The sequence below is a fragment of the Peromyscus leucopus genome, chromosome 19, assembly GCF_004664715.2.
Source record: "Peromyscus leucopus breed LL Stock chromosome 19, UCI_PerLeu_2.1, whole genome shotgun sequence".
NCBI classification, from domain to species: Eukaryota; Metazoa; Chordata; class Mammalia; order Rodentia; family Cricetidae; genus Peromyscus; species Peromyscus leucopus.
Genome location: NC_051079.1, coordinates 34,561,647 through 34,588,950, shown reverse-complemented (window position 1 = coordinate 34,588,950; position 27,304 = coordinate 34,561,647). Strand labels below are relative to the sequence as shown.

The following is a 27,304-nucleotide window of genomic DNA, read 5'->3' as shown; positions in this document are numbered from 1 at the left end:
CACGGGTCTGCATTACTGTTCAAAATGAGTTCAAAGAAGGGCCCTGAACAAGAATGAACACATGGAAGCCATGCTCTGTTGTGTGTCTTGCTACAGTCGTTAAGTTTGGGGTCTGGGCAAAAGAAGCCAGACCAAAGAAACAAAGGAGCCAATGCCATTTTACCCCACCCTCCATCTCAACTCAGCCTGATCTGATGTTGTGATAAGCAGTTCGGGGTGTGCATGGGTAGAGGTCCCCTGACAGATACTCTTAGAAATGTGTTTATGTGTTCACTCCCTCTCTCCACCCAGCCCAAACTTGGGCTAGCTGCAACAAGATGGGATTCTGTAAAAATCAGCCCTTCCCAGAAGTTGCTGGAGGAGAAACACTGGCCCGGGATGCTACCAATTGTAAGCTACTCCAGTCTGTTTTCCGAGAGCCTAGACTGTGTCTGGTTAACACATGGGCTGCACGGTTGGGTGCATCTGTGCCTTCCTGTTCGTTCACACAATTTGCCACACACACACACACATACACACACACACACTGTCTACATGCTTACCTATCCAATTCTATGGACTTCTAGTTGTAGCCTATGGCACTAATTTCTACTCCCTCAGCAGGATAGTCCTTAGTAAGAATGATCATATTTTCGTGTAGTTTTATTTCTTGTTTCGCCTGATTGATTTAGGTTCAATGTTTCTAGAAGCTGTAGCTACAGTTGTTGGCTACCACCCACCTCCAAGTCTAGAATTCCAACACACATACACAAACGAAACAGAGGTACCACAGCCCCATGTTGCCTTTCAGCTCCTTCCTGAAGCATCATGAAAATGTACTTACTCCCCATAAGACAGTCATTTCCAGTAGTTAAGCATGGTCATATACAAGTGACCCTTCAGTACTTACTGCCCACCTACTCATATTTGTGTCATGGTACAACTCTTGCTAACAATAATACAGAGAAAGGAGAAGTAACTAGTTAGAAACTAGCAGGCTGGAAGGACATTGAGGATGAACCCCATCTCTAATCAGTTCTAAGTCCCTCACGCCCTGTGTCCCTAGTAACACATCAGTTTTTCAGTGATGGATAAAGGAAGGGGAAGTATCACAAGTGCCTCTCAGTAAGATTTAACATATCACATGAAGGGGAGGAAAGTGGGGGTAGCAGGGCTTTGTGGAGGCCCACCCATTAAGAAGGTTGTTTCTTCCTCCTGTTAAAATGTGTATTTTTATAGACTTTTCCTTTAGTTCTTTTTTTTTATCTTCTCTGCTATATGAGTTTTAGTCAAAAGAATAGGTAAGAGTTACGTCTCTGGCACTATGTAGAGATGTGACTTTATGAATTGCCAGAAAAAACATCCTATCTAGCAGGAGGCTTTCTGATAAAGAACATAGATGAATCATTAGCTCTTCTCTTGAATGTTAGTCCAAACAGGCTGGCCATAAGGAAATGGCCCCTCAGATAAGCTTTAGTTTAAAACATATGCTATCATGTAGGTTGGCACAACTCTCTCGACATTGTCTACTTGAATTCCTTAAGGTTCCTCCACTTTACTCTGCAAGGAACTTTGTCTTCTACACTGAGTCCTGTCTGTCTTGTCTGACTGGGGAGTTGAGCAGTGTCCAGAGCAAAATCCTAACGTCAAGTCCATTTTTCCCCTGGTGGCCTGCGGTTTGCTGGTGGAGAGAAGACATCCTTAGCACAATCCTTCACCTGTAGCATGATACACTTAAAATTTTAATCAGTAATTTAACTTTTGCATATACCAGAGTTTAAACTTCTATGCGCACACACATGTGCATTGCAGGTCAGTTAAGAACTCAAGCTATTGCTTCCCCTGAGGACACACATAGTTTACCAGGTCTGGAGCTACAATTCTCAAATAGCATACAAACTCTCTCAGTAATAGATACTGAGGTTTTAGTTATTAAAAAAAAAAAAAAAGATTCTCGTTCGCAAATCCGGAAGCCCACCTATTAAGATAAGTCATTTTATTCAGTTATGACCATGTAAAAATACTTACAGGGCTAAATAATTGTCTTGTAATGCGGCAACATTTTCTCGAATTATAGCTGAATAAGTATTCCATATTGAGTTCAGTCTCTTTAGTAAATACTTCTATAAATCACAAAGAAAAGTTACCATTACTTCTGGCACACAACACTGAATTCCCAGTGTATTATTATTTATCTGAAATACATTAATAAAGAAACAACAGGCTTTTTCAGAAATGATCTTTGTTACTAAATATACTGATTTATTTTTATACTTCTGCAGGTTCGGTTGCTTCGCACATAAAACCACAGAGAGGGCACAAAGGTGAGAACCTAGAATGTCAGCAGTTGCTGTCATTTGCTATCAGCCCAAATGCTAGCAGCTGGTAAACACGAGGCTACAAAAGTCAGGCAGTCATTAACATTACTGAGAAACAACTAGATGCTATATCAATCCACCAAAACTCTCGGAGGCAGTGCAACTGTCAGTGTGCACTGGCCAAAACCCGTCATCAGAGGCCAGCAAGCCTCCTGTCACCACCCTGCCTACACTCAGTTAAGCTCCCGATATTCCTCTGGAGACGAGAAAAAGGAGCACCTGGAACCTGGGGTGTTAACAACATCACCCTCAGAATGACCCAGACACTCACTTGCAATCACCACTCTCTGGTTCGCTTGTGGACCTTGACTGTCCAGAGGGTTGCTTCTAAGTGTCTACTCTGATCTCAGTCTTGATGTCTTTCTTCCATATCCTATTGAAGAGCTACTGGTGGGAATTTTCCGTTTTTCTAACCCCTCTTGAGAGCAGCATGCCACTGTTTCATTCATAAGTGCTGATTTCCATTTTTCTCTTCCTAATATCGACAGAAACTTTGAAACTCTTATTTTTTTTTTCTGTAACATATTTTGTAGGTTGAAATTGCTGAACCCTTAAGACACAAGTTAGGATTATGAGAACAGGGTTTGATAAGAAACTATTTGTTTGCCTATAAATTTCTTTGGGAAATTGTTCCTAATATATACTATTTTTCTCTAAGAAGAAGATATATAATTTCTACCACTTCTGGGCCTTTCTTTCTTTCTTTCTTTCTTTCTTTCTTTCTTTCCTTCCTTCCTTCCTTCCTTCCTTCCTTCCTTCCTTCCTTCCTTCCTTCCTTCTTTCTTTCTTTCTGGATATACTATCGCTTCATCAAAAACCCTGCCAAGCTTCTCCCTCCACTCATCTCTAAGGCGAGGTCTATGGCTAATAGATTTTTCTTCTAAGAATAATCAGTTGTAGCTAAAAAGAAATAAATCAGCAAACATCTGGAATAAATAGAACATTGTTTTTGGAAAGGCCTGACCCACAGATGCTGGCCAGAACACAGAGGCAAAGAGGGTTGATTTAAAAGCCACATAACAAAGCATGAATTTACCTTCAATAATGGGTATATAGCATAGTTGTTCACATCAGAAATAACACTCCTGTTTATCAAGTTTACCAAGACTTCAAACCACACTAGGATTTCATCTTCTTCAGCAAGGTACTTGGTTAACTCAAGTGCTGTCTCAATTTCAATATAATTGTTTCTGTTTGGTTTAAAAAAACACACACTCAAAAAACCTTGACCTGCTACAAGATCTTCTCTCTTCCCATATCTGCTCCATTTTCAACATCGAACTTCAACAAGATGTGTAAACCAACCAAGCAGAAGGGCGGCGAAAGTCCGATGGGACTTTCTTTTATGGGTATGATGATATCATAACACAGAACTCAACAAATGGTGCCAGACCTTTGTATCCACTCAGTTCATCCAAACACCCACACTAGAAGCTGTAGAAAACCCAAGCCAACTGTTGAGTTATGGGATATTGAGTATTTATTGTGTTCTTACGACAATATACATTCCAGTCAGTAGTTATCAATCATAAGCATTCTCAGATGAATGCTCTGCCATCTGCTGGTGGGCAGAGAAGCCAGCATACGACACTGCAGTTGCCTGCAGCTAAGAGCATCACTGAGGAGTTCAGCTGGTAGCTAGGAAGTCAAGGAGGGGTCACGGAAAAGGTGCTGAGTCCTGAGAATAAGGTTTCCAAAGCAAGAGCATACACACGGAAACACCCCAGAGGGAAGGGGAAGTCAGAGAAGAGCACCGAAGGCCACGTGTAATTGAAAAAGGCAGAGAGGCAGCATGGGACCAAGGAGAAGCAGTGGGGAGCACCGTGGTGGGCTGGCAAAGACACTAGGCAGGATGTTCTATGCCTGGTGAGAGGTAAAGCAAGTGGATCAGCTCATTCTGTGTCTAATGAGAGACAAAGAAACAGATCAAGTGGTTCGAACCTGAGGAGACCATTGAAAATCAGGGCAAAGAGTTAAGATTTCTTGGGACAGAAATCTAGGTTTTTTTAAGCGACCAAAGTAATGTGGTAGAATTGATGCCTAGAACTCCTACTGTGGCAGTGCCGAAAGCCACAAGGGAGCTCAAAGGAACGAAAGGCTGAAAGCTAAGGAAAGAGACCGGAAGGAAGATGACAGAAACGGCTGAATATGTAAGTGGTAGAAGTAGTAAGGTGAGAACTCAGAAGGTGTCACCAGGAGTGGATAGATATGACATGCTGAGCAACTGAGCATGAGGTATGGGAAAGGCCACTATGGTGATATTTTATTTGTACTGAAATGTAATTTTAATTTTATGTTAATAAAGTTGCCCTGGGGTCAGAGCTATTAGAGCCATAGCAAGAGCGTGGTGGGTAGAAGAGCTAGGTAGATTTCTGTGTGTTCAGGGATACAGCCAGTATTGGAGACATATGCCTTTAAGACCTGGAGGGCGGTACTTACAGGCAGTGATGAGGCAGTCATGTGGTTGGGTTTACAACCAATGAGAAGGTAGAACAGAAAGACTATTTAAACACAGAAAAACAGGAAGTAGCTCTCTCTCTTGGGGAAGTTAGGAGCACTGCAGGAGGTAAGATTTTATCTCTGAGCTCTGACCTCTTGGCTTTCTCTTTTACATTGGCTCTGTGTTTCTTATTTTAATAAGACGATTGGTTACATCTACAGGCCACAGTAGGGTGTCTCTGAGATTTTAAGTGTAGGCAATGGGGAAAATAGTGGTAAGTGTGTCACACACACACACACACACAAGAGAGAGAAAGAGAGAGAGGGAGAGAGAGAATAATAAATAGCAGAGACAACTTAGAGACGAAAATAGCATTTAGTGGTTAAGGTAATGAATTGAAATAGCTACAGGATAAACACAAGACAAGGAAGGAAGGAAGGAGAGACGTCCATTTAGAACAGAATTGAGCATCCTATGTTCCAGCAACTGAGCATCTTACTGAGCCTTGTACCTAATAAAACAACCACTTAAGTTATCAGACCAAACGAGTCATCCCACGGAAAAAAAGAAGGCAACATAATTGTGCTTTAAGGATGCTCACAGTGATAGGAAGAAGTGAAGTCAGAAAGTCAAGGGTTAGCATCCAAGTGTCAAGAAGCTAAAAGGATGATTCTTGGAGGATGTGGCCAGCGGTGTCCAAGCCAGAGTGACTCTAGAGAGGTGTTTCGGCCAAGCATTGAGCAACAGGTATCAGAGGGAATAATCAGTAAAGAGATGGCAAATACTCATCACATATGACAGGCATAAAGGAGGACACACTAGGTAATTTATTATATGATAAATATATGTACTAAAGAATATATAAATTAAAGAATATGTGTGTGTGTGTGTGTGTGTGTGTGTGTGTGTGTGTGTGTGTATCCTGAAAATTTAAATCTTGGATATATTTCTGGCTAAACAGTGGCATGGCTTATCCTAAACAATTCTAGTACATACTTATAAAACTTACAATTTTGCAGTATATCAAAATATAACCCAGATATCACTACTATTATAGACATCAGCTATCACCTTTGAATAACTTCAAAATATCAATTGTTAGTCTATTTATAGCCAACAACAATTTATGCCATAAAAGTCCACACTGAGAACATGGAATTTGGCCTAATCTTAAGTTTATTTGTTTGGTTTTATTTTTATTTGTGTTTTCCTGTCTCACAGCAATCCTCCTGCATCAGTCTCCCAGGAGCTGAGTCACAGGTTGGAGCAACCATGTTCTGCTTTGGACTCTGTTCTTCATTGGTTAAAGCCTCCGCATACTAAAGAACCATTTCATAGTCACAAGGTTATTATTTCTGTGAAGTTTTCAAGCCACGCCCTTTACCAGTGAGAGCGGAAAAGACACTTACTTAGACAAGGCAAAGGCATCGCTCACCAGCTGCAGCCTGTGAATGACAGGAATGGCCTGCAGAAAGAAACCCAAACATGGTCAAGAAAGGAGGCAAATATTTTCCAAACAGCAAGTTCAAGACCATCAGTGTCTAAAAATCCCTTCCTAAGAAATTGTCTCATAGGTAGAGAAATAGCAGCTACGAAGACCAGCCCATAATTTGCTGATTATGTATGTGGTTTTGATGAAATCCTTCTGATATCAATTATAATGATTAAACCTGGAAGAAATATTACCAAAATACTCCCCTAAAACATACCGTGTTAAAAAACAGACCCCAAGACTGACATTCAAAAACTTCTCCAACAGAGAGTGTTTATATATTGAATGCTATTACAATGTCTTTCTTATTTTCAGGAAAGTTTTGGCATAGCAGGGTGTAAATAAATGTTACTTAGCACTATTTTTGTAGCACTGAGGGGTAATTTTAAATGGTATCTGCACTCTAAAGATTTCACTGATGTGACCCAGTGCCCCCATATTCATGGAGAGGCAGAGGGCAGTAACCACCCTAAGTCTATAGACTTCTCTCTGATCATCTCAATACCAATAACTCGCAAACTGCAACCTCAGCTTAGGTCCTCGGAGACTCCCAAAGTCTTCATTCATTCTTCCAACATCTCCCAGCACTTTCATTTGGTCCCAGAGAACTTATCTTCCCAGCACTCCCAAGCATTTGAGTACACCAATCCTAGTTCTCTCTTTGCTAATAGTCTCATTTCATTGTGGGAGCTGCAATGTTTGCATTTTCTAGATACATTGGAGTCACACTAAGTCTGTCTTATTTGGTCACCAATTGTGTTGCTGAAGTAGTTTAGTTAGGTGCTTCAGAAATCAGTCTACAATGGTGTCAGGGAATGATTGCCCTAATAATAGAATCTTATACCTTTATGGTACCATTAGAAGCCACTAAGAATTTAGCTTATCTGAAAGAGGTTTTAAGAAGAAATATTATAAGTGGCTTTTATAGCTTTATCAATATCAATATCAATAACATTTTCTAAAGTTACTGAACATATTCTGAGCACCTGAGTTGTGTCTGGCCTCCATTAAACATAATGCATCATCTTTCCTCATCTTCACACGGACACTTTCAGGTTAGCCTTAAACCTTAGAGTAAGATTAGTCTACTAAAACCACTATATAAATGAGGAAATTCAAACACTAGTCAAATGCCAGCCCAATATCACACATTAGGTAAGCAATATGTAAAACTATGAGCGGACATCTCTTGACCCATAGCCCAAACTGTGAGCCAGCGTGTTATATGTACATTGTCCTCTCCTGTGGAGGCTGCTGTGTCCCCAACAGAGAAACTCAGGACAGATTTTACTTCAGCTAAGTGGACTGCCCAAAGTCCTACATGAAGTCGTGTAGACTCCAAAGCCAGCATCCCTCCCTACTCATGCTTTGAACCTTGTTCTTCATTGGTTAAGCTTTGCTTATGTCAATCAGCTAAAGATTGACTGGTATGACCTGGCCAACCATTTACCATGTATAGATTTAATCATGATTCATAAGCTTTTAAAAATAACTTAAAGTGATAGTGGACTATTGATATTTCAGAAATTAAATTAGCTCCTCTGAGTGAGAAGAATATTTTTAAGAATATAAGTCAACAATTTTTAGCATATACTATGTACCAATTGTAGCTTAGAAACCTTACATACAGCTTTACCTACACAGTCTCTAACACTCATGATGAATTCAACAAATGATATTTTCATTGTAAAGTGAAAAATAGAATCGAGCAGTGAAGTAACTTAGGAAAATATATTCTGATTCTCGTTTCAAAAGGTAGACTTATTTTGGAAAAACAAGAAGAATGTTCAAAAATAAACATTCACCCAAAATCAGTCCTTCCTAAGAATGAATATAAAACTGTCTCCATCATTGATGGTAGAGAAAGGGCTTTTCAATCAGAAAGCACATCCTCCAAATGGACAGTGGATGATGCTGAATTAAAACACCCAAACCAGCCCCTACCTTAGGATCCTTCTCAAGCTGTTGGTTTAATTTCTTCCAACCTAACTCATCATAATTAACTCTGTAATATCCAGTCACGTTGAAGTTTAAAATCACCCAGTCACTGTCAGAATCTGAAAGTTGCATCTCAGGGAATACCACTACCAAAAAAAAAAAAAAGAAAGGTTCTTAAAAAGATTTCAGTACATTTTTTTAAATATAATACATCCACACTTCTAAACAATTAGCCAATAAAATAAAAGTTAAGATAGCTCTTAAGTATATATTGGTCTGCCATATAGCTACATTTTCATGTATAATTACTTTTAATTTAAAGCATGTCTTTAAAGCTCTGCGTTCAACAATCAGGCTTTCAAAAACTCAACATTTTAACAAAATGTCTATCTCTGCTTTTATATGTGTGTATATATATGAAGATGTATATATATATGTATATATAATACACACACACACACACACACACACACACACACACACATTTACTTACTGCTGCTCTTGTCTAGCCAGACTAAAGGTTGTGTGGTTCCATTTTTCATCCAAAAAATAGGGACAATCCATGTGTTACTTTTTGGGAAAAAAAGAAAAGAATTAGCTATTTTCACACACAAGAATATACACTCCGCCCAAATTAAAGAGATGCCAGAATAGCGGGCCTCCGAGCCACAGTCAATCCCGGCAGGCACTCGGGCTTTGCTCTTGGGGTTACTTGCTGCTGTTTCTGTCAGCCAATCTTGCTTTGACTCTTTATCATCTTCCCTCTTGCTGTCTCTTACAGACTTACCTCTTAGAACATAGACAGTTGCCGAGACTGCCTTCTGTCTGAAATGTGGAAGGGCTGATTTTACTAAATTATAGCCACCTGGCCTCACTCTGGGCTATTCAAATGCTTCAGGCAGACCCAAATCTGTCCATGCCCAGAGAGGTGAAGGGTAGCTTAAAAAGGAAAAGCTTGCCAACATTTCAAAACACTTCTGAGCCTCAAACTTTCATCTCCACCTGAAACATGTCCACAGGCATCAGCCGCGACATTTGTATTTACTGAACGTGAACTGGATGGATCAGCTGACCACAAGAACTGCATTAGTCATTAGGAAAGACACACAGTTCAGGCAATTGTTTCCAGTGTTCTTCTAACTCTCACACCTGGCATCTTAGTCCTTTAGCTGTGAGTCTGCGTTTATCTGCACACCTAAGACTCCGCCTACTACTCCAAAGACTCAGAATATTATAGTGCAGGGTCTACTGGCCTTCAGTTTCTCTCCCCTGGGGTTTTGAAGAAAGATTAGGACTGTTTGATTTGTTGTTATTATTGTTAGTGTGTGTGTGTGTGTGTGTGTGTTTGTGTGTGTGTGTGTGTGTGTGTGTGTGTGTGTGTACGCACGCAAGCACGAAGTGGGAGGCAGTACACATGTAGCACAACACATGTGTGGAAGTCAGAGGTCAACTCTTTAGAGTTAGTTCTCTCTTTCCACCTGTAACATGGATTTCAGGAATCAAATTCATGTCACCAAACTTGGGGCCAAACCCACTGGGCCATCTTACTAGCCCTTTCTTGAGACGCTTTATAGGATTTGACAAATCATCCGCCAGGCAGTGGTGGCATGCACATTTAATCCTAGCACTCGGGAGGCAGAGGTAGGTGGATCAGAGTTCCGAGGCCAGCCTGGTCTATAGAGAGAGATCCAGGAAAGGTGCCAAAGCTACACAGAGAAACCCTGTCTTGAAAAACAAACAAACAAAAAGAAAAAGAAAAAAGAAAAATCATCCATTCATGCTGATATCTACTACAATGAGATGGGAGGGTCAAAATTACTTAAAACAGTTGCAAGTTAACAAATCAGGGAAGAAACAGAAGGCAGGAAGGAAGAAGGTGGTGAGTGGCATGCTAGCACTCACCACTGCATTTTTACATGCCCCCCCCCAATTCTATTTATGTTGCAGACAATGCAACTGGAGCTCAGAGGACTTCAATAAGACCTACACATAGTCTGACTTTTGTTTGAATCAGGTCTAAAGGCTATCATTTTAAAGTTGAAGATATGGCCTTAAATACACACACACATGCACGCACATCTCACAACGCGAACACATACGTATGCACAGCACTGTCCTCAAGGAGGCAGCAACCTTTTGGTTCTATTTCTAGGAGAAAGATTGCAACAGGACCCTCTTTTTTTTTCCTAAAAAGTTGTGCCACTGGTGACACCTTCTTGTCTCTCACCTGAATCTCAAGTAATTCATTACATCTGTCTGACAGACAAAGAGGAACAAGTAGAATTCTAATGGTCTGGTCACCCACATGACTAAGTCCCAGGTAAGGGCACACATTGATCCCTAGTTGCAGGCTTCTGGCCTTGCTTGGTATTTAGGGTTCTGCCTCACCCTAGTTCATACACAGCGCCATCCCTTTAGGGAGTCACCCAGCAGCAGGGCATGTGCCCAGCAAGTGCTACACTTCCTCACTGCTGGTGGGTTTCCATCCCAATGTTACTCAACCCCAAGCCTGGTGATGACAGAGGAATAAAATAACCTACTTGTGGTTTGTAAGAGTTTGATTTTCAGCCTTTTCGAGGTAAAATGGCTCTTGTTTCATGACACCCGTAGACACGTTTAACGTGACGACTGGAAAACCACCCTGGTATGTCCAGCTGTCCATTATGCTTTTCACTGTTGTTGGCAAATGGGTTATATTCTGCTCATCTATGGCCTGATTTAAAAAAAAAATCATAACAAAAGACAGACATGGTTTATCAGCAAGACCTTGTGAAGCAGCAATCTCCCCCAAAGAAATGAAACAACCATCCTTTCCTATTACTTCATTATATAATAATCCTCAGTGGTTGATATTCAGAACTGTTTATCGATACATGGCTTTCCCTCTAGTATCTGGGAGGGGATTTTTTTCCAGGACACTCATGGGAACAGAATTCATGGATGCTGATGCCCTTATGTAAAATAGAGCAGTGTTTCTATGTAAGCAGGTACTGCAAGTCATCTACAGGTGACTTGTAATATCTTTACAATGCAAATGGTATCTGAACATAATAGTTATTGCATTGTATTGTTTGGGGGACTAATGGCCTCAGAAAAATCCGTATATGTTCAGTACAAACAGAACATTTTCTATTTCTCATATTTTCCATCTTGGATTGCCTGAATATACAGATATGGGACCACAAACACAGAGGACTGGCAATATGAATGATTACTCTATTCATTCATCCATTTATTCATTGAACACATACATATTTAGGGACCTAGAAGGTCACTCTCTATTTGGGGTGTAGAAGTACAGGGAAGGGGGTTTTAGAAATAGGGAAAAGTTATGTTCCTGTTCATCCATGGCCTCCTGCTCTTGTACTGTATCAGACGATGTTACTCAGCAAGAAAGTGTCTCAAAGAAGGACAATTACCATTTGAAAATGTCTCCACAGATCGTCTTGCTCAGCATTTGAGTAAGAAAATGTCTCCAAATATGACTGTGAAAACAGAGGAATTGGGGTTAAGGCAAGAGGATAACAAAGCCATTTATGTTTGCTGCTAGTCGGGTAACACTCTTAGCAACTCACCTTAAGTGCGTTGATAAACACGTGCTGGTTCAGGAAACCATCAAGCATCCGGGCCATACATGCTCCCTAAGGGGACATACAAAGCCATTCATGAACTGAACAAAAGTCAGTATTTACACACAGACACAGTCCCTTTTTATGAACACTGTTCCATGCTATGCTTCTGATTACAATTCTGATCAAATTCCCTGTTCAAATTATCCTCAAACATGTAAATAAAATAGTAGATTGTCACTGAGTAGTAAGAGTGAGTGAATATCCTACATATAAAAAGTTGGAGTACACAAAAAATGTCTAAATTATGATATTTGCATGTAAGAATAAAATTCTACAAAACAGAAGTTTGGAGCTGGGAAGATGGCTTAGCCAGTGAAGCTCTCACTGTGCAAGCAAGCAGGAGGACCTAAGCTCTACCCTTAGAACCCATGTACAAAAGCTAAGCTTGTGTGTTTGTAATCCTAGAACTAGGGAGACAAAAACAGGGGAATCCCTGGTGCTGGATGACTACCTGCTTAACCAAATCAGCAAGCCCCAGGCCAGTGAGAGACCTGTGGGAGCCCACAGAGGCTTCCTAAAGAGAACTTACTCAGGGTCAGAGAATCTGAGCTTGACTTACCTAGCAGGGATGTATAATGGGATGATTTGACCATAGGCATGATTACCTGGTGTTTGGGAGGGTCTACACTTGGCTGTATGGTGTACTTTGATTTTACAAGGGGGAAGTCTTTTGCCTCTCCCCTTGGCATATTATAAAAAGCCCTTTTGAATAAACCTCAAGGCTGTTGGGTATTGATCCAGACCTTCCCAAAGCTATCCTGTGTTTCTGTCTTTCTTCTCATCGGCTAGGTCTCTCTTTCTTTCTGACATTTCCTCAGTCCTCTCTCCTCCACCTAAGAATCCTTCAAAAGGTGGGAGCAGGTTGGAGCTGGACTCCACAGACTTCCACAGATGGTGCCCTGAACATGGGACTTAGATACAGAGGATAGAAAGAAGGAACTCTGCGGAGCAGGGGGCATGCCTAGTAACTAATGAAAAGAGGTGGTGATATTCTAATCTTTGGGAGTAAAATTGTAAGTATGAAGCAGAAGTAGTTAAGAGTTACGCTGCAGCAAGTATCTCTCTGTGTTTTTATCTATTTACTAAGTTAGGTTTAAAGCTGTAAAAAGTCTTGGTGAAGGTGGAGAATATAGGCTTTAGGTCTAGGAATATGGTGAAGGTTTAATATAAAGTAATTTGGCATAGCAGTTTTTGCCCTCACCAAAGCATGGACAGGACCTAACAACCACTGTGAATTTAGCAGTCCCAGTGGTTTTAGAAGTTCCAGAAGCTGCCAATGACCCTTAGAGCCAGCACAAACAGCAGTGTTCCGCAAGCCTTCTGCCATGGCTGAGTCAAGGTGAGGAGAATGCAATTAGCCAGCAGAAGGACATGGCTTGAGGTTACCAAGGTGCAACCTTGACAAGCCAAGCAGAGACACCACACAGTGAGAGAGGCAAATGGTGGCACATGGAGGCTAGGAGTGTAGCAGAGGCTTTGGACCCCAGTGGCCAGAGCAGGTCTGTCACCTGGAGCCAGAGTTCCTGGCAGCCAGAGTCCAGCAAATCATCCCTGGAGAGGCTAACAGAGAGCAGTGCTGAGCAGCAGAAGCCCTGCAGAGAGACTGCTGCCCCAGGCAGAAAAGCAACATCAGCCACGTGAGCAGAAGCAGTTGGAGGAGCAGCTGAGATGTGCTGGAGCCTAGGGAGCTGTGGAGATGAGGCAGAGGCAGAGGCAGAACAGAGCTCCAGGCTGAACAGTTAGAACGGTCTCTGTGGGAACTGCTGAGACTGATGCAGCCCTAGCTCCCAGTGACAGAATGTGGGGAGCTGGGGGGGGGGGGGGGGGGGGGGAACGGACGACATGACTGAGGCAGCATTTGGCCTTGTAAGCAAGGCAGCAAATCTGGTAATGGGAGCCAGGGTTCAGCAGCCACAACTGGCCATGGCTGCTTTTCTTCCTGGACCTGAGGTGATGCTTGAGGGCATGTAGCAGCAGGCAGCATTCATCCATTCAGTGCAAGGTGTAAGAGTACCCTCAGGACCTCAGGACACAGGGTTCCTTGATCCAGTTACTGGAGGCACAGACAGACGGGAACTATAAAAGCTGAATGGAAACAGCAGATAGGGACATGCAGTTTCTGTTTGCTGGCAGTGGGCCAGTGCATGGCTCCTTTGAGAGACAGCTTTGTGGTTCATGCTGGATGCAAGGAGTGCTTTCTCAGAGAGGACTCTGCACCAGCTCAGCTAGCAGCTTTTGCCCTGGAGCAGTTTTTGCCTAGGGGAAAGCTGACACAAAGTGCCTCTGTAGCTCAGAGCAAGGCTTCAGAGACACTTGCTTGAACTGGGTTTCATGCAAGGGAAACTGCAAAAAAGTTTTGGTTATGGGACTCCTCATATTTGGAGCTATTTTCTTCAGAGTCATTATGACTTGGACTGCTGTACAGGGACTTCAGGGTAGCTGACAAGCCAGGCCCTGATTTTGAGCACTCAGAGGAACTTTTAAGACTGTTACCAGAACTGTCTTTTTTAACTTTTCAGACCTAAGAAAAGGAATGGACAGGAGTGATTCAATTGCAATGGTACAATTCTGACTTTACTTATGCATATAGGCTCTATCAACTGTGATGACTTATGAATTGTTTTGTGTGTGCATATATTTTTTTATTAACTGTGGTGACTCATAAACTGGTGCATGAATGGAACTGTTTATGGAACTGTTTTGTGTAAAAAATGTAACTGTTTATGTAGAAATGAGGAAATTTGTTTTTTCTATCCAGGTTCAAGATGCAACTTAAAAATTATAAAGAAAAGGGGGAGTTAATATTCCTCAGTCTCTTTAAAATTAAAAAAAAATATATTTTCTTGTCCCTTGAGTGGGTTAATGTTAGTCTGTGTTAATGTACCCTATGTTTTGTAAAGTTCTATTAAGAGATTGCTCTTACATGTTTGCTAAAATTTGTAAAATGTAAATAGTTCTAGTGAGAATTTGCTTTTGGATGTAAGTTTGTAAGAGTTTTAATTGTGTATAGTAATATTCATACTAGAATTATGATGTTAACCTGTTAATGTTAATGGTTATGCTGAGGAGTCTTTAGATTTGATGCAGTTGCATCAGGAGTTTACTGATTTATTTGATGCGATTATATCAAGAGCTTGTTGATTTTAAAAAAAAGGGCTTGGTGCAGCTAAAACAGCTGTAGTCATCTTAGACCCATTCCATCTTTATCATCCTCTACTCCTTTACTAGGAGGCCTAGCAGTCCTAAAGAGCAGGAGTATTGCTATGATTGTTACACATACACACATGCACAAAGGGCGGGGGGCGGGGAGAGAAGTCCGGAAAAGTTTGCTTTTAAAGCATCAAGGTATGTAAGTCTGTTTATAATAATAGATATGCCCAATATCTAATATAACCTCACTAATAATATTTGCTAAGTGAAGCCTGACTTTAAAGTATTTTCTGACATTGATTAGGCAATAGGATTAAAGTTACTTTAACCCAAAGTTTTAGCATTTTATAGTCCTTAGAATCCACCCCACACAACTATGCATGAGAACAGAAGAAAACATAAATATGTTTTTACCTTGTTGTAAGTATATATGTCGAAGAGTTCATTTATTTCACTTGTTTCTGTGAAATTTTCCACCTCAGTGGACACAGCTCTAGACTCCAGAGCATGATCTTCTCTGAGAACACCATGTAAAACGTTAAAAAAAAAGATCTCATTCTATAAAGGAAAAGATTGAGCCACATTAACTTCTGCGAGTTACAGAAATACAAAATCCGACATTCCTAAGATAGCTTCCAAAACCCACATTGAATGGGTAAAGAATAAATGAAAAATATCTGAATCACAATATGCCCCAAACATTAGAATTCCTTGAGTAACAAAATGATAGGCCATCTTCCTCCCTATTTCTATCTTTTATTTTGATTTTTAAGAAGCTAATTACAGAAGAGTGTGATTCCTGAGAGTCATGTATTTCTCATCAAAATAGTTTCCCAGCACTGTCCCTATGTAGTTCCAATCCACTAGATTGTATTGTCAATTGAATCCATAGCTCATTAAAACTGATGGTTGTTTTTCCATGCATAATCACAAAGCAAAAAAAACCCCACTAAACTTATAAATTGACAATGATGCTGACATAGTAACTTACAACAGGAAAGGAATCTACAGACTAGATACAAGTGTTGGCAGTTCATGTATTCTGAGACAGCAGTTCATTACACTGTATTGAGAGCCACAGGACTGTTCAAGACACTGGCACATGGGCACATGGCAAGAACAATTTCTCTCTGGTGTGAAACTAGAAAGAAAACTAATTTACAGCCAAAGAGGAATTTGGGATTAAAAATAAAAAAAAAAAAAAAAACAGAACTGAGATTGGGAGAGATGTTGCACAGATGAGTTATCTGCACCCTGGTGAGTGAGTTAGCCCCTGATACTCAGGTAAAGCCTAAAATCCCTACCAATTGAAATTCCGAACTGACTTCTCATGCTGCGTGCCATATCAGTATCAGGTAAACATTCCTATTCTTATCTACTTTCATTTGTTAACATTCTGATCAACTCTTTTGTATTCCTCACTTAAGTTTTGATTAGCAATACCATAAATTAGGCTTATATTAGTTACTTGACTTGTTACTGTGACAAAATATACCATACTGCCAAAAGTAAACTAAAGAAGAATGGGTTTATTTTGGTTTATGGTTCGAGAGTTGTGGGGACCCACAGAGGCTCCCTAGTGAGGCTTTACTCAAGGTCAGAAAGTCTGAACTTGCTATCCCAACAAGGCTGCATAATAGTATGATTTGGCCAAAGGCTTGGTTACCAGGTGTTTTGAAGGGTCTATACTTGTTGGTATTTTGTACCTCAACCTTGAAAGGGGGAGGTCTTTTGCCTCTCCCCTTGCTTATGTATAAAAAGCCCATCATGAATAAACTCAGGGCCACTGGGTATTGACCCAGGGCCCTCCTGAAGCTTTGCTGGGTCTCTATCTTTTTCTTTGTCTACGTCTATATTTCTTCCTATTGTTTCTCAATTCCTCACTCCTCCACTCAAGAACCCTTTGAAAGTCAGGACTGGTCCCTGACAGAGAATGCAGTTCATTGTGGCTGAGAAGTCATGACAATAGGAGCTCAAGGCAGCTGGTTACATTTCATGAACAGTCAGGAAGCAGAGAGAAATGGGTCTTAGTGTTCTGTTCACTTTCTCTTTATAACTCAATCAGACCCCTGGTCCATGGTATTGCACATAGTTAAGGTGGATCTTTCCACCTAAATGAACCCACTCTAGATAATCTAATCTAGATAATAATAATAATAATAATAATAATAATAATAATAATAATATAATATCCTAATCTAGATAATAGGCACATCCAAAGGCTATTCTTATATATGCTTATATATAATCTTATATATGCTTACCCAGAAGACTGGATATTAGGTGATTCTAGACTTTGTCAATTTAATAATAAGTATTAACTACCTCAAGGTTGTTGCCAAAATCTGCTCTTCTGGAAATGGGAGGCCTATAACATAGAGTAATGTGTCAACAACTTTGTTGTTTGAGATAATGCCTTGCTGTATAACCCAGGCTGTTTTTTAATTTTAAATCCTCCTGCCTCAGCTTCTTAAATAGCTGAGATGGTAGATTTAAGTTACCCTGCCTGGCTATGTCTGAAATTTTAATAGAAAATGGATCATTTGGGAATTGTGTTGAAATTATGTTGGTCTGGATAGTATGCTGTACTCTAGTAACTAAGGATGTAGAATTCTAAAGCTCTCTTATTGCTAGTTCAGTAATCATACTCCATGTAGCAAGAATTTAGAAGTCCCTGCACAGGTTTAAGCCTATTCATTAAGTGTAGGTTTTGTTAGTGTTCTTGAGAGTGTCTCATTTTGATTAACGTGCCACAGACACAAGGGAGAAATTTTAAAGTTCCATAATTCATGCCCTAAGATAATCACTACCACAAATTTGGCTTTAGTATAATCCTTTCTAACACTTCTCATGTATGCATTCCCATAGTGGCACACTACTTTACTTACCAACATTTTGAGTTTTTGTTACTTGATCTTCACGACCACTCCCTAAGACAACTGTCATATTACAAATGAACAGAAAGATAAATCAGAAGGACCCAAAGCCCAACTTAGTTTGGTCAAGTCCCAGATGGAGTTCTTCTTTTCCAAGTATAACAGATAAAACTTTTATAAAAAGCAAAGTGTTACAATAAATGAATAGGCAGTTGTCAAGACAACGACCATCGATCATTTTTTTTAACTCTCTTAACAGTTCTTTTACTCATATAAGTCACTATTTCTATTTCTTACATTCATTTTACCGTCTCAAAACAGGGGAAACAACATTGTCCTCACTTCATTGTATTAAAGACTAAATTAATTTATAGTTTCCAGCAAAATGCCCAGTAAGTAAAGCCTGCTCCGTAGGAGTTAACCACTTTAGGCTATTTATCACCATCATTAATTGTTCCTAGAACTGAACAAATAAAATCTGTGATACTCTGTCTGCACATGAGTGTATATTTAATGACAGTTGTCACATAGCATGTGACCGATGCTCAGGAACCCTGTTCAATGACTACATGAAACTCCTCTTAGCTCAGTTGTTCAACTGTGCATCTCAGCTTACAGTGGTAAGAAAGGCATAAGGAGGATACAGGGATCCTGCTCGGTGGTGGAGTCCTTGCCTGACATGCGTGAGGCCCAGGGATAGGGTCAGAACTATGCTTACACACAAGAAAGTTGCTGCCTGGTCCATCACCTAGCCTGCTACTTTTCTGAACAAGGCGGGAGAAGAAAGACAGAGAAGTCACTGGGTAACAGATAACAGAACATGAGATAGGGAGTCCTCCAGATCCTGAGTCTTGAAGAGGTGGTGATGGCAAATCCAGCAGTCTCCATCATCATCATCTTGGCCATCAGACTAGCACTAGACAACTATGTTTCAAAGCCAACTCTGTCCTGGATAGGAAACGATCTCAGATAAATCACTAAAGCTTTTAACACTTCATTCTCCTGATCTATGGAATGATGTCCAGACTCCTTCCAGGACAACAGGCCCTGTGCTCAGTGCAGGGAAGGAAGGGGGAGACACTGCAGAGTGACAGGTGACAGAAGGGAGGATGATCTAGGTGATCTGGGGAGAGCAGAAGGGGCGGTGTGGAACTGGAGTGTTAAGTGGGTGGTTCCATCTTAGCACTTCCCAGATCCTGTGGGTTCACATCACGGAAAAAAATTCCAAGTGGATTTAATGATATATAGAAGTGTTCATGATGATATATAGAGTGAAGACACATTAGAAACTTTTAAAAATTATTCTGTTGTGGAGGATGTATATGGGAGTGCACAGAATTGGGTCTTTTCTTCCACCTTTACATAGGTTCCGAGAATCAAAACTAGGTTGTCAGGCTTGCAAAACAAGTGGCTTTACCCACTGAGCCACCCTACCACACCAGCATTAGAACTCTCTGAAGCTCAGCGGGGAAGGACACTTGCCCCCAAGCCTAACAACCAGAGTTTGACCCCTCACGCCCACATGCTGGACAGAGAGAATGGACTTGCACTAATTGTCCTCGGACCTCCTCATGTATGCTGTGGCATATGCAGCCTGCTGCGTACAACATAAGTAAATAAACATTAACACTTTTCTTTGGTTTTATGAGACAGGGTTTCTTTGTCTATCCCTGGTTGTCCTGGAACTAGCTCTGTAGACCAGGCTAACCTCAAACTCACAGAGAGATCCGCCTGCCTCTGCCTCCCAAGTGCTGGGATTAAAGGCGTGCACCACTACCACCCAGCTAAATATCAAAAATTTTAAGCCAAAAGAAGTCTCAGTATAAGCATCACTTAGACAGAATTAATAAGTATAAAGCTTGTAAGAAAAAAAGAAAACATAAAAGGCAGCATGACTCAACCTTTGACAAGAGTTTTAGTAACTTAATAATTACTGGATTTGTCTGTGTTTTACAGGCTTTTCAACAGTGATATGCATTATTTTTATAATGGGGGTAAACGTTTAAATTACTTACCCTCGAAAGCTTAGGATAGAAGTAGCTAATTATTCCAAGTTCGAAATAAGATGCAAAGCCCTCGTTGAGCCAAATATTGCTCCACCAACTCATGGTCACCAGGTTCCCGAACCACTTTTGCAGGTGTGAGAGAGAAGAAGGTATTTCTGAAATTTAAGCTCTCCTTACTGTGAATACACACTAAGGAAGTATGATGCCAAAAAGACATACATGTCATTTGTCATCAGTAACAAAGCCTGAGAACAGGACTCCCAAACATGCCTTGACGTTTTCACATGAGGAGATATCAGCCATGCATCTCTGAGAAATGACTGCGTCAGTTCTGGTCACTGGAAGCAGTCTTTGCTTTAAAATGATATGTAAGCACTAGGCTGGCTGGCTGAAATAAACAGTTGGCTTTGCCCACGAGTTGTGTTTAGTTCAATGAAGCTGAAGTCCTAGGCTCTCACTTATCCCTGCTATTCTCACACCTTATAGTGTAACTAGGACTTCGCTGCAAGTAGTTACTATTTAGATTGTGATTTGTGTTTCAGATTGTGATTTCATCCACACCGCGTATGAGTCACTCAAGCACGTGTATACTCTGTAATGTGTTACAGCTGCTGTTATTTTCTATTCAAGCTGAACCGGGCAGGAAAAAGTATAGATGTCTTTGGAAAGAAAAATGCAACTCCCCAAACCCTGGTATCTAACCAAATTCTTACAGCATTTGTTAGCAGCTTATGTTTCTTTTTAAAAATGTCACTCGGGTGGCAATAAGAAATGACACTTGGGACAACTGATCAAAATTCATGGGTGTATGTGAACTGTGTAACCAGGGTGTTATTTGGTCTTTTCTAAAACTTGTGGAGTCACACAAGTGAGAAAATGCCACTGTCATACGTATGGTTGTTTCTTGCTTGACACATTTGTGTTAATGGAATGGAGACTAGAATGTAGGTGTGAGACTCTCCATCAGGTCAAACGCCTAGACTTTTAAGATCTCAATATGAAGCACACAGAGCTGATGATGCGCCTCCTGGTTACACCCTTTGTGGATGCAGCTTGAGCCCTCATATGGCCCTCACTAACCCTGGCTGCCTCCACTGAACCTTTTCCTAGAATAAAATTAAACAGGTTCACAATACCCCAATGGGTCGGACTCAGCTTGACTGACAGCACACAGACCCTTCTTTGTTTTCTTCACAGTTATACACTTCCCCAAATTGGGTATGTGGCTGGTATTTCTTGGTTTTGCTGCTTTGAGGAAAACAGCTAGAACATACCTCCCTGCGGAATAAGAAAGAACATTTCACCATGTACCTGGTGCCCAACCTCATGGGAGATGACGGCCAAGATCATAGCCCTTTTCTCGGTCAGTTTATCATCTGCTTCCAGCAACAAGGATACTTCGTCAAATATCAACAGTCCCCAATTTTCCATTGCACGATTGTCAAAATTAGGCAAGGCAATTATATCTAAGTGGGTTTAAGTAAGGAAAAAAAAAAATCATCTTTTCTAATAAAATGTTGTTTAGCTATAAATCATGTTCAAATAAAGTCACAGAAAAATAAAGACCAGAGGAAATTGTAACCTTAGTAAAGAGAAGGTTGTTTTTAAAAACCTAACACTGAAGATAGAAAACAGAAAATAAGTTATCACAGCTATATGAAAATCAAATAAAGAGCAAATACTTAAGTTAAGAGACTCATACTCCAAATCTAGAAAGATCTCCAAACTCAACAATAAGAAGACAAGATGGGCTAAATCCTGGTCATCTCCCAGCCCCATAGGTCACTGTGCCTCAGAACATGCATCAGCCTTAGTGACATTGCCCATCCCTCTAAACTCCTCCCACACAACCCTCATTCCATCTCAAACCCATACACTTCCCTTGCAAAAGACTATGCTGCCCTGCCCACTCAGTTCCTTTTGTTGACCCTAGATTTCCTCTGCTAACTAATCCTGTTTGCTATGCCAGGAAACCCTCTACTCAAAGGGTGAAAATGTGATCAGCTCTTGGAGTCTGGCCCTGACAGCTAAAAGAAATCATTTCTTATAGATACTGGTTGACTACTTTTAAATTTTCCTGAAATTGCATCTTTTGACATGCATGCACATGTGTCTGTGTAATTGCATGCATACATACGTGTGAATGTGTGTGTGTGTACACGTGCGTACGTGTGTGTGTGTGTGTGTGTGTGTGTGTGTGTGTGTGTGTGTGCAGTGTCATGGCACACATATGGAGATCAGAAGACAGCCCATGGGAGTCAGTTCTCTCCTTCACACTGTCGATCCCTGAGATTGAACCTGGGTTGTCAAGCCTGGCAGCAAGTGCCTTTACTCACTGAGCCACCTTGCTAGACCCCTTCTAATGACTATTTTTTACACATTTTCAAATTTCAAATGAGTTTAATTTAATTAAGCAAAATCATTGAGTTTTTAAAAAATAAATTATCGCCATTGATTCCCATATGATCCTGCATTATTTTATACAAACATTTAACTAATTATTTCAAAGTAACAATAGAAGCAATCACGGGTCTAACACTTGACTCTTTAGAACTGACTGGGGTTGGCCAACTTTTTCTGTACAAGGCCAGATGATAAAATTTTCAACTTTATACACTGTTCTCTCACATTTTGTATTTACTCTTCCCTTGCTTTAAGTAGGTTGTATATTCTATTTTCTTTCATTATGTAGAATCACTTTTGTGTTTTAAACTTTAGAAAAGGTGCTTCATTTCCATTGCTGTCTAGTCTTCTATTGTGTACCTGCCTCACTATTCATCACTCCTTCTAACAAAGACCTTTTCTGTCTGAGTTAACAAGTAGGAAAGATGAATTATCCAGTTAAGTAAAACACATTCCAGAATGCACAAATTGTATATGGTGTGAAGAGACTTGAGGACCCAGAAGAGTGTAGAAACTGTGCAAGGGTAACAATCATAGTTGGGTATTGCCCAACTCCTGGAATAGGTTGGTCCACCTGGAATAGGCTGGTCCACCATTGTAAAGACATGGTTGGGGTTCAAACTCCATCCTTGTGATAATGGGAAGCTGCAGATAGATTTTTAAAGAGGACTTTAACATGATCAGTTATTTCTTGTGGAATATTCCTTTACACTGTGTGAATATATGTCACTGTGGTTACTTTAACAAAGAAGCTGACTGGCTAATAGCTGGACAGGTAGAAGTTAGGTGGGACTAGCAGGCAAAGAGAGGAGGAGGAACCTTAGGAGTCATAAGGAGATGCAGAGAAAAGAGGAGATGAACTTGCCTTACTGAGAGAAGGTACCAAGCCATGTGGCAGAGCGCAGATAAGAAATATGGCTCAATTTAAAATGTAAGAGTTAGCTAGTAATAAGCCTGAGCTATTGGCTGAGAATTTATAATTAATAATAAGTCTCCATGTGGTTATTTGGGAACTGGTTGGGGGGGGGAGAAAAGTCTGCCTACAATTTCTCTGCAAAGATTCTGGCTTCACATACGAGGATGAGTTGAAGGATGACATCACATAAAGACTGGTCTGCTAGAAATGATGGGGATGTATACTAGCAGCAAGTAGGAGTAGGAAGGCAGTAAGTGGCTTGGGGGATGGGAGAAAAAAATAAAGTGTCTCGTTGAACAGACAGGGTGCCATGCAAGAATAAGGGTTTCTCTGGAGTCTTACAGAATGAGCATTGTTTTGTTGTATTGTTTTGCTGGCAAGGACTAGCTACCTTGACCTCCTCTAACATGGAGAACTTGGTTTGCAAGCACAGATGCCTGCAATCACCAGTTCTTTATGTGACATGCAAACTGGGGTTTCTGACCAGGCTCAAGCTGCTCCTCACCCTTCACCCTCTATTCCCCCTAAACGAAAATGCTTGAGCAGCAGAGTCTCTGCAGAGCCTCACATCCCAAATATTTTCTCCCCACCCTCTCCTGCCATCTGGCTGTGTAGGCAGAGCATCATGTTCCCAAGACTTCAGAAACATGGAGGAACAAAATAATTTACACAACACACATGATTTAAACAGAGGGGGGAAAACACATTGAGCAACTTTCCAAGCTGAGTGGCTCACAAAACTTTACAGGCATACCATACAGATCTATGAAAGATAAAATATTTACACAAATCCTCGAGGATCATATTATAGTCACACATGATTCTAATTTTTATGATGAAATCTATAGATAACAGCAAGCACTAAGCCACTGAGTCATAGCTAAAGAATATCTAAAATCTTGCAAGCTCACTAGCTGAAAGAATCCAGATCCCAGCACTGCACACTGCTATATGTAAGTATAAGAGAGTTTTAAAAGCCCCATCTAAGGGTTGGGGATTTAGCTCAGTGGTAGAGCGCTTGCCTAGCAAGCCCAAGACCCTAGGTTTGATCCTCAGCTCAAAAAAAAAAAAAGCCCCATCTAGAGAATGAGCCACCAGACACTTACAAGGGAGCTGAAATAAAAATGATCTTGACCCACTAGACACATAGCACCAGACAGAGAAAGCACAGTCAGATCTTTGTGTGTTTTGGAAGGTATCAAATACCATGGTGAATGGTCATGAGGTTAGCCAAGATAAAAGCTAAATGGCTGCAATATACCCTTGAAGGTTCATTGACAGATCATGTGATCTTGAATCAGGACCTGCAGAACAGAAACATTGTGCACTGAAATTTTTTAAATGTTTCACCTGTTTTTGGAAGTGGATAACTGATATTAAACAAATCCTCCAGGAACGAAAAGATGGGACCTGTGATGTTCACAGCAAAGTCTACATTTCCATCTGCAATGTCATCTTTCCGGGCCCAGACACGTATCTAAATTAGAACAATTAAACAATAATTAGGTAGAGAGGTATTAGTCTTTGAAAACTGTTACCTTGCCCATTTCAACACCCTGCTACTTTGGAAATGAAGTATTGTAACTTCAGAAGAAGCAATATGCCTGTGGTGATTTGAAAATGGTCTCCACAGTCTCCTATGTTTGAATACTTGGTCCCCAGTTGGTAGAACTGTTTAGGAAGGATTAGGAGGTGTGCCTTGTTGAGGTGTGTCACTGTGGGATGAACTTCAATGTGTCAACCGACTTGCAACATGCTCAGTATTCTCTCTGCCTCCTGTGCATGGATCAAGATGTGAACCCCCAGCTGTTCTATTGGTTATGGTGTTTTTTCACAGTAAAAGAAAAATGACTAAGACAGTGCTTATAATAATTAAGCTCATATACATGCTGTGAAAATCCCAGAAGGCAAAGCACTCACAGCGATCCTCCCAGAGGCATGTCACATTAACTTTTACTTTAAAAATCTATAATTGCTGGTCAAACTGGAAGCTGCATGTAGAAGAATGAAAATAAGGCCCCTATCTATCACCCTGCACAAAACTCAATTCCAAATGGATCAAAGAGATCAACATGAGACCAGATACCATGACTCTGATTGAAAAGAAAGTAAAGAATAGGCTTGAACTTATTGGCACAGGAAGAGACTTCTGAACAGAACACTGACAGCATAGACATTGAGACCAATACTTAATAAACAGGACATCATGAAGCTCAAGAGCTTCTGATTAGAAAAGGACATAATCATTCCCTTTGAACAAAGCATCAGCATACATAGTAGGCAAAATATTTTCCAATTATACTTCTAACATGGAGTTAGTATCTACAATATGCAAAGCACCGAGAAGACTGAGCATCAAGAAAACAAAGAACCCAATTTTAGAATGGGGTACAGAATAAGAAAGTTCTCAAAAGATGAAACACATTTCATCTGGGAAATTTTTTTTTAATGTTTAATATCTTCAGTCCCAGGAAAATTCCAATTAAAACTGCTTTGAGATTTCATCTTACCCCAGTCAGAATGAACAAGATCAATAAGACAAATGACAGCACACGATGATGAGGATGTGGGGGAAAAAGATTACTTCATTGCCGGCAGGAGTGCAAACTTATAAATCACTATAGAAATCAGTGTAGAGTTTCCTCAAAAAGATAAAAATAGATCTACAAGATCCAGCTATACCATTCTTGACATTATACTAAAAGGACTCTATATTTTACTTCCGAGATACTTGCTCAGACATGTTCATAAAGCCAGAAGTTGGAATTAGCATATATGTCCACCAACTGATAAATAGATAATGAAAGTGTAATACATTTACACAATGAAATATTATTCAACTGTTAAGAAAAATGAAATTTGCAGGTAAATGGGTAGAGCTAGATGTAGTGGGTAGCCATTCCAGCTTTGATCTGGAAGTTCCAATCCCCATTGAGACTTCGGCAACTGTCATGCCTACAAGGCGGGGGCCAAGGGAGGCGCATGGAGACCCGAGATCTGGATGGGCCAGCACTCTCTCTGTTCCAGGACCCTGAACGGTGGAGGTGGACTGAGCAGAGCTCCAGAAAACACCGCTGGACTGCGATACACCTTCCCCAGACCCCGCGACCTACCTATCCCTTAATTTGTAAGTTACACCATTAAATAAATCTCCTTTTAACTACGTGGAGTGGCCTCAGTAATTTCACCAATAGCTAGAATCAACCATCCTAAGTAAGGTAACTCAGACCCCAAAAGACAAATGTTGCCCAGTTTTTCTTACATGTGGGTGTTAGCTTTTAAAATTCAGATGTGTGTTTTATTCAGAATATTCACAGAGATAAGGTAGCTAGTAAGTGACCAGGGAGTGGAGGGGATCCTCCAAAGAAGGGGAAATAGAATACAGTGTTATAAACAGATAAAGAAGAAACTAGAATAGGAGGACTAAATGGAAAGGGTACTGGGAGAACAGGGCAAAAGAGAGATATGCAGAGGGACAACTCAGACTAAAGGCCTTTTGAAAGACCTCCAGGAATCAGCTACATCTCTGAGTTGTTAGTCAAGGGGGTCCCATAGATTACCCTCAAACATTACATGCTATTGCCAATTGCATTGGTTACCCTCCACAACCTGACAGTAAGACTTTATTGCTCAGGATAATGCATGCTTATGTCATTGATCATAAAGAACCTGAGCTAATGCCCAACTAGAAGTTTCACCCCTATTGACGAATGTTCACAGTTCCGGAAGTTACTGTACAGACTAAACTATCAGAGGAGAAAAGTAATCATCAGTCTCACCCAGTTATAAACCCAGTGAGCTACAGTAATGCAACAATGGTACAAACGTTACGGAAGTAACCAACCACCTTTTGGTTGGCTTTAAGGTCTGCTCCATGTCAGGAACCCATACATGTCACTGTTGATGGAACCTGGAACTAGATAAGTCATGGACCCTATGGGAAAACCTCCTACTATTATTCTGCTGAAGGAACATAGTACTAAAACAACTGCAAACACATATTGCTATGCCCATAGATCAATGTATCCCTGAACTCTTATGAGAGAAGCTTCTTCTTACAGTAGATGATAATTAACACAGAGACAGACAACTGG

General features: G+C 40.6%; 1 protein-coding gene across 1 annotated transcript in view; it reads right to left on the bottom strand.

Moving 5' to 3' along the window:
• The window catches only part of Lvrn (laeverin), a 62,636-nt gene that overhangs the window by 16,920 nt on the left and 18,412 nt on the right, over nucleotides 1-27,304 (bottom strand). Inside the window, 12 exon segments of the mRNA XM_028871839.2 lie at nucleotides 2,008-2,102; nucleotides 3,394-3,547; nucleotides 6,207-6,262; nucleotides 8,234-8,373; nucleotides 8,721-8,797; nucleotides 10,768-10,940; nucleotides 11,647-11,712; nucleotides 11,803-11,868; nucleotides 15,424-15,567; nucleotides 19,901-20,014; nucleotides 21,203-21,357; nucleotides 24,561-24,687. Of these exon segments, the coding sequence (XP_028727672.1) occupies nucleotides 2,008-2,102; nucleotides 3,394-3,547; nucleotides 6,207-6,262; nucleotides 8,234-8,373; nucleotides 8,721-8,797; nucleotides 10,768-10,940; nucleotides 11,647-11,712; nucleotides 11,803-11,868; nucleotides 15,424-15,567; nucleotides 19,901-20,014; nucleotides 21,203-21,357; nucleotides 24,561-24,687 (1,367 nt within the window).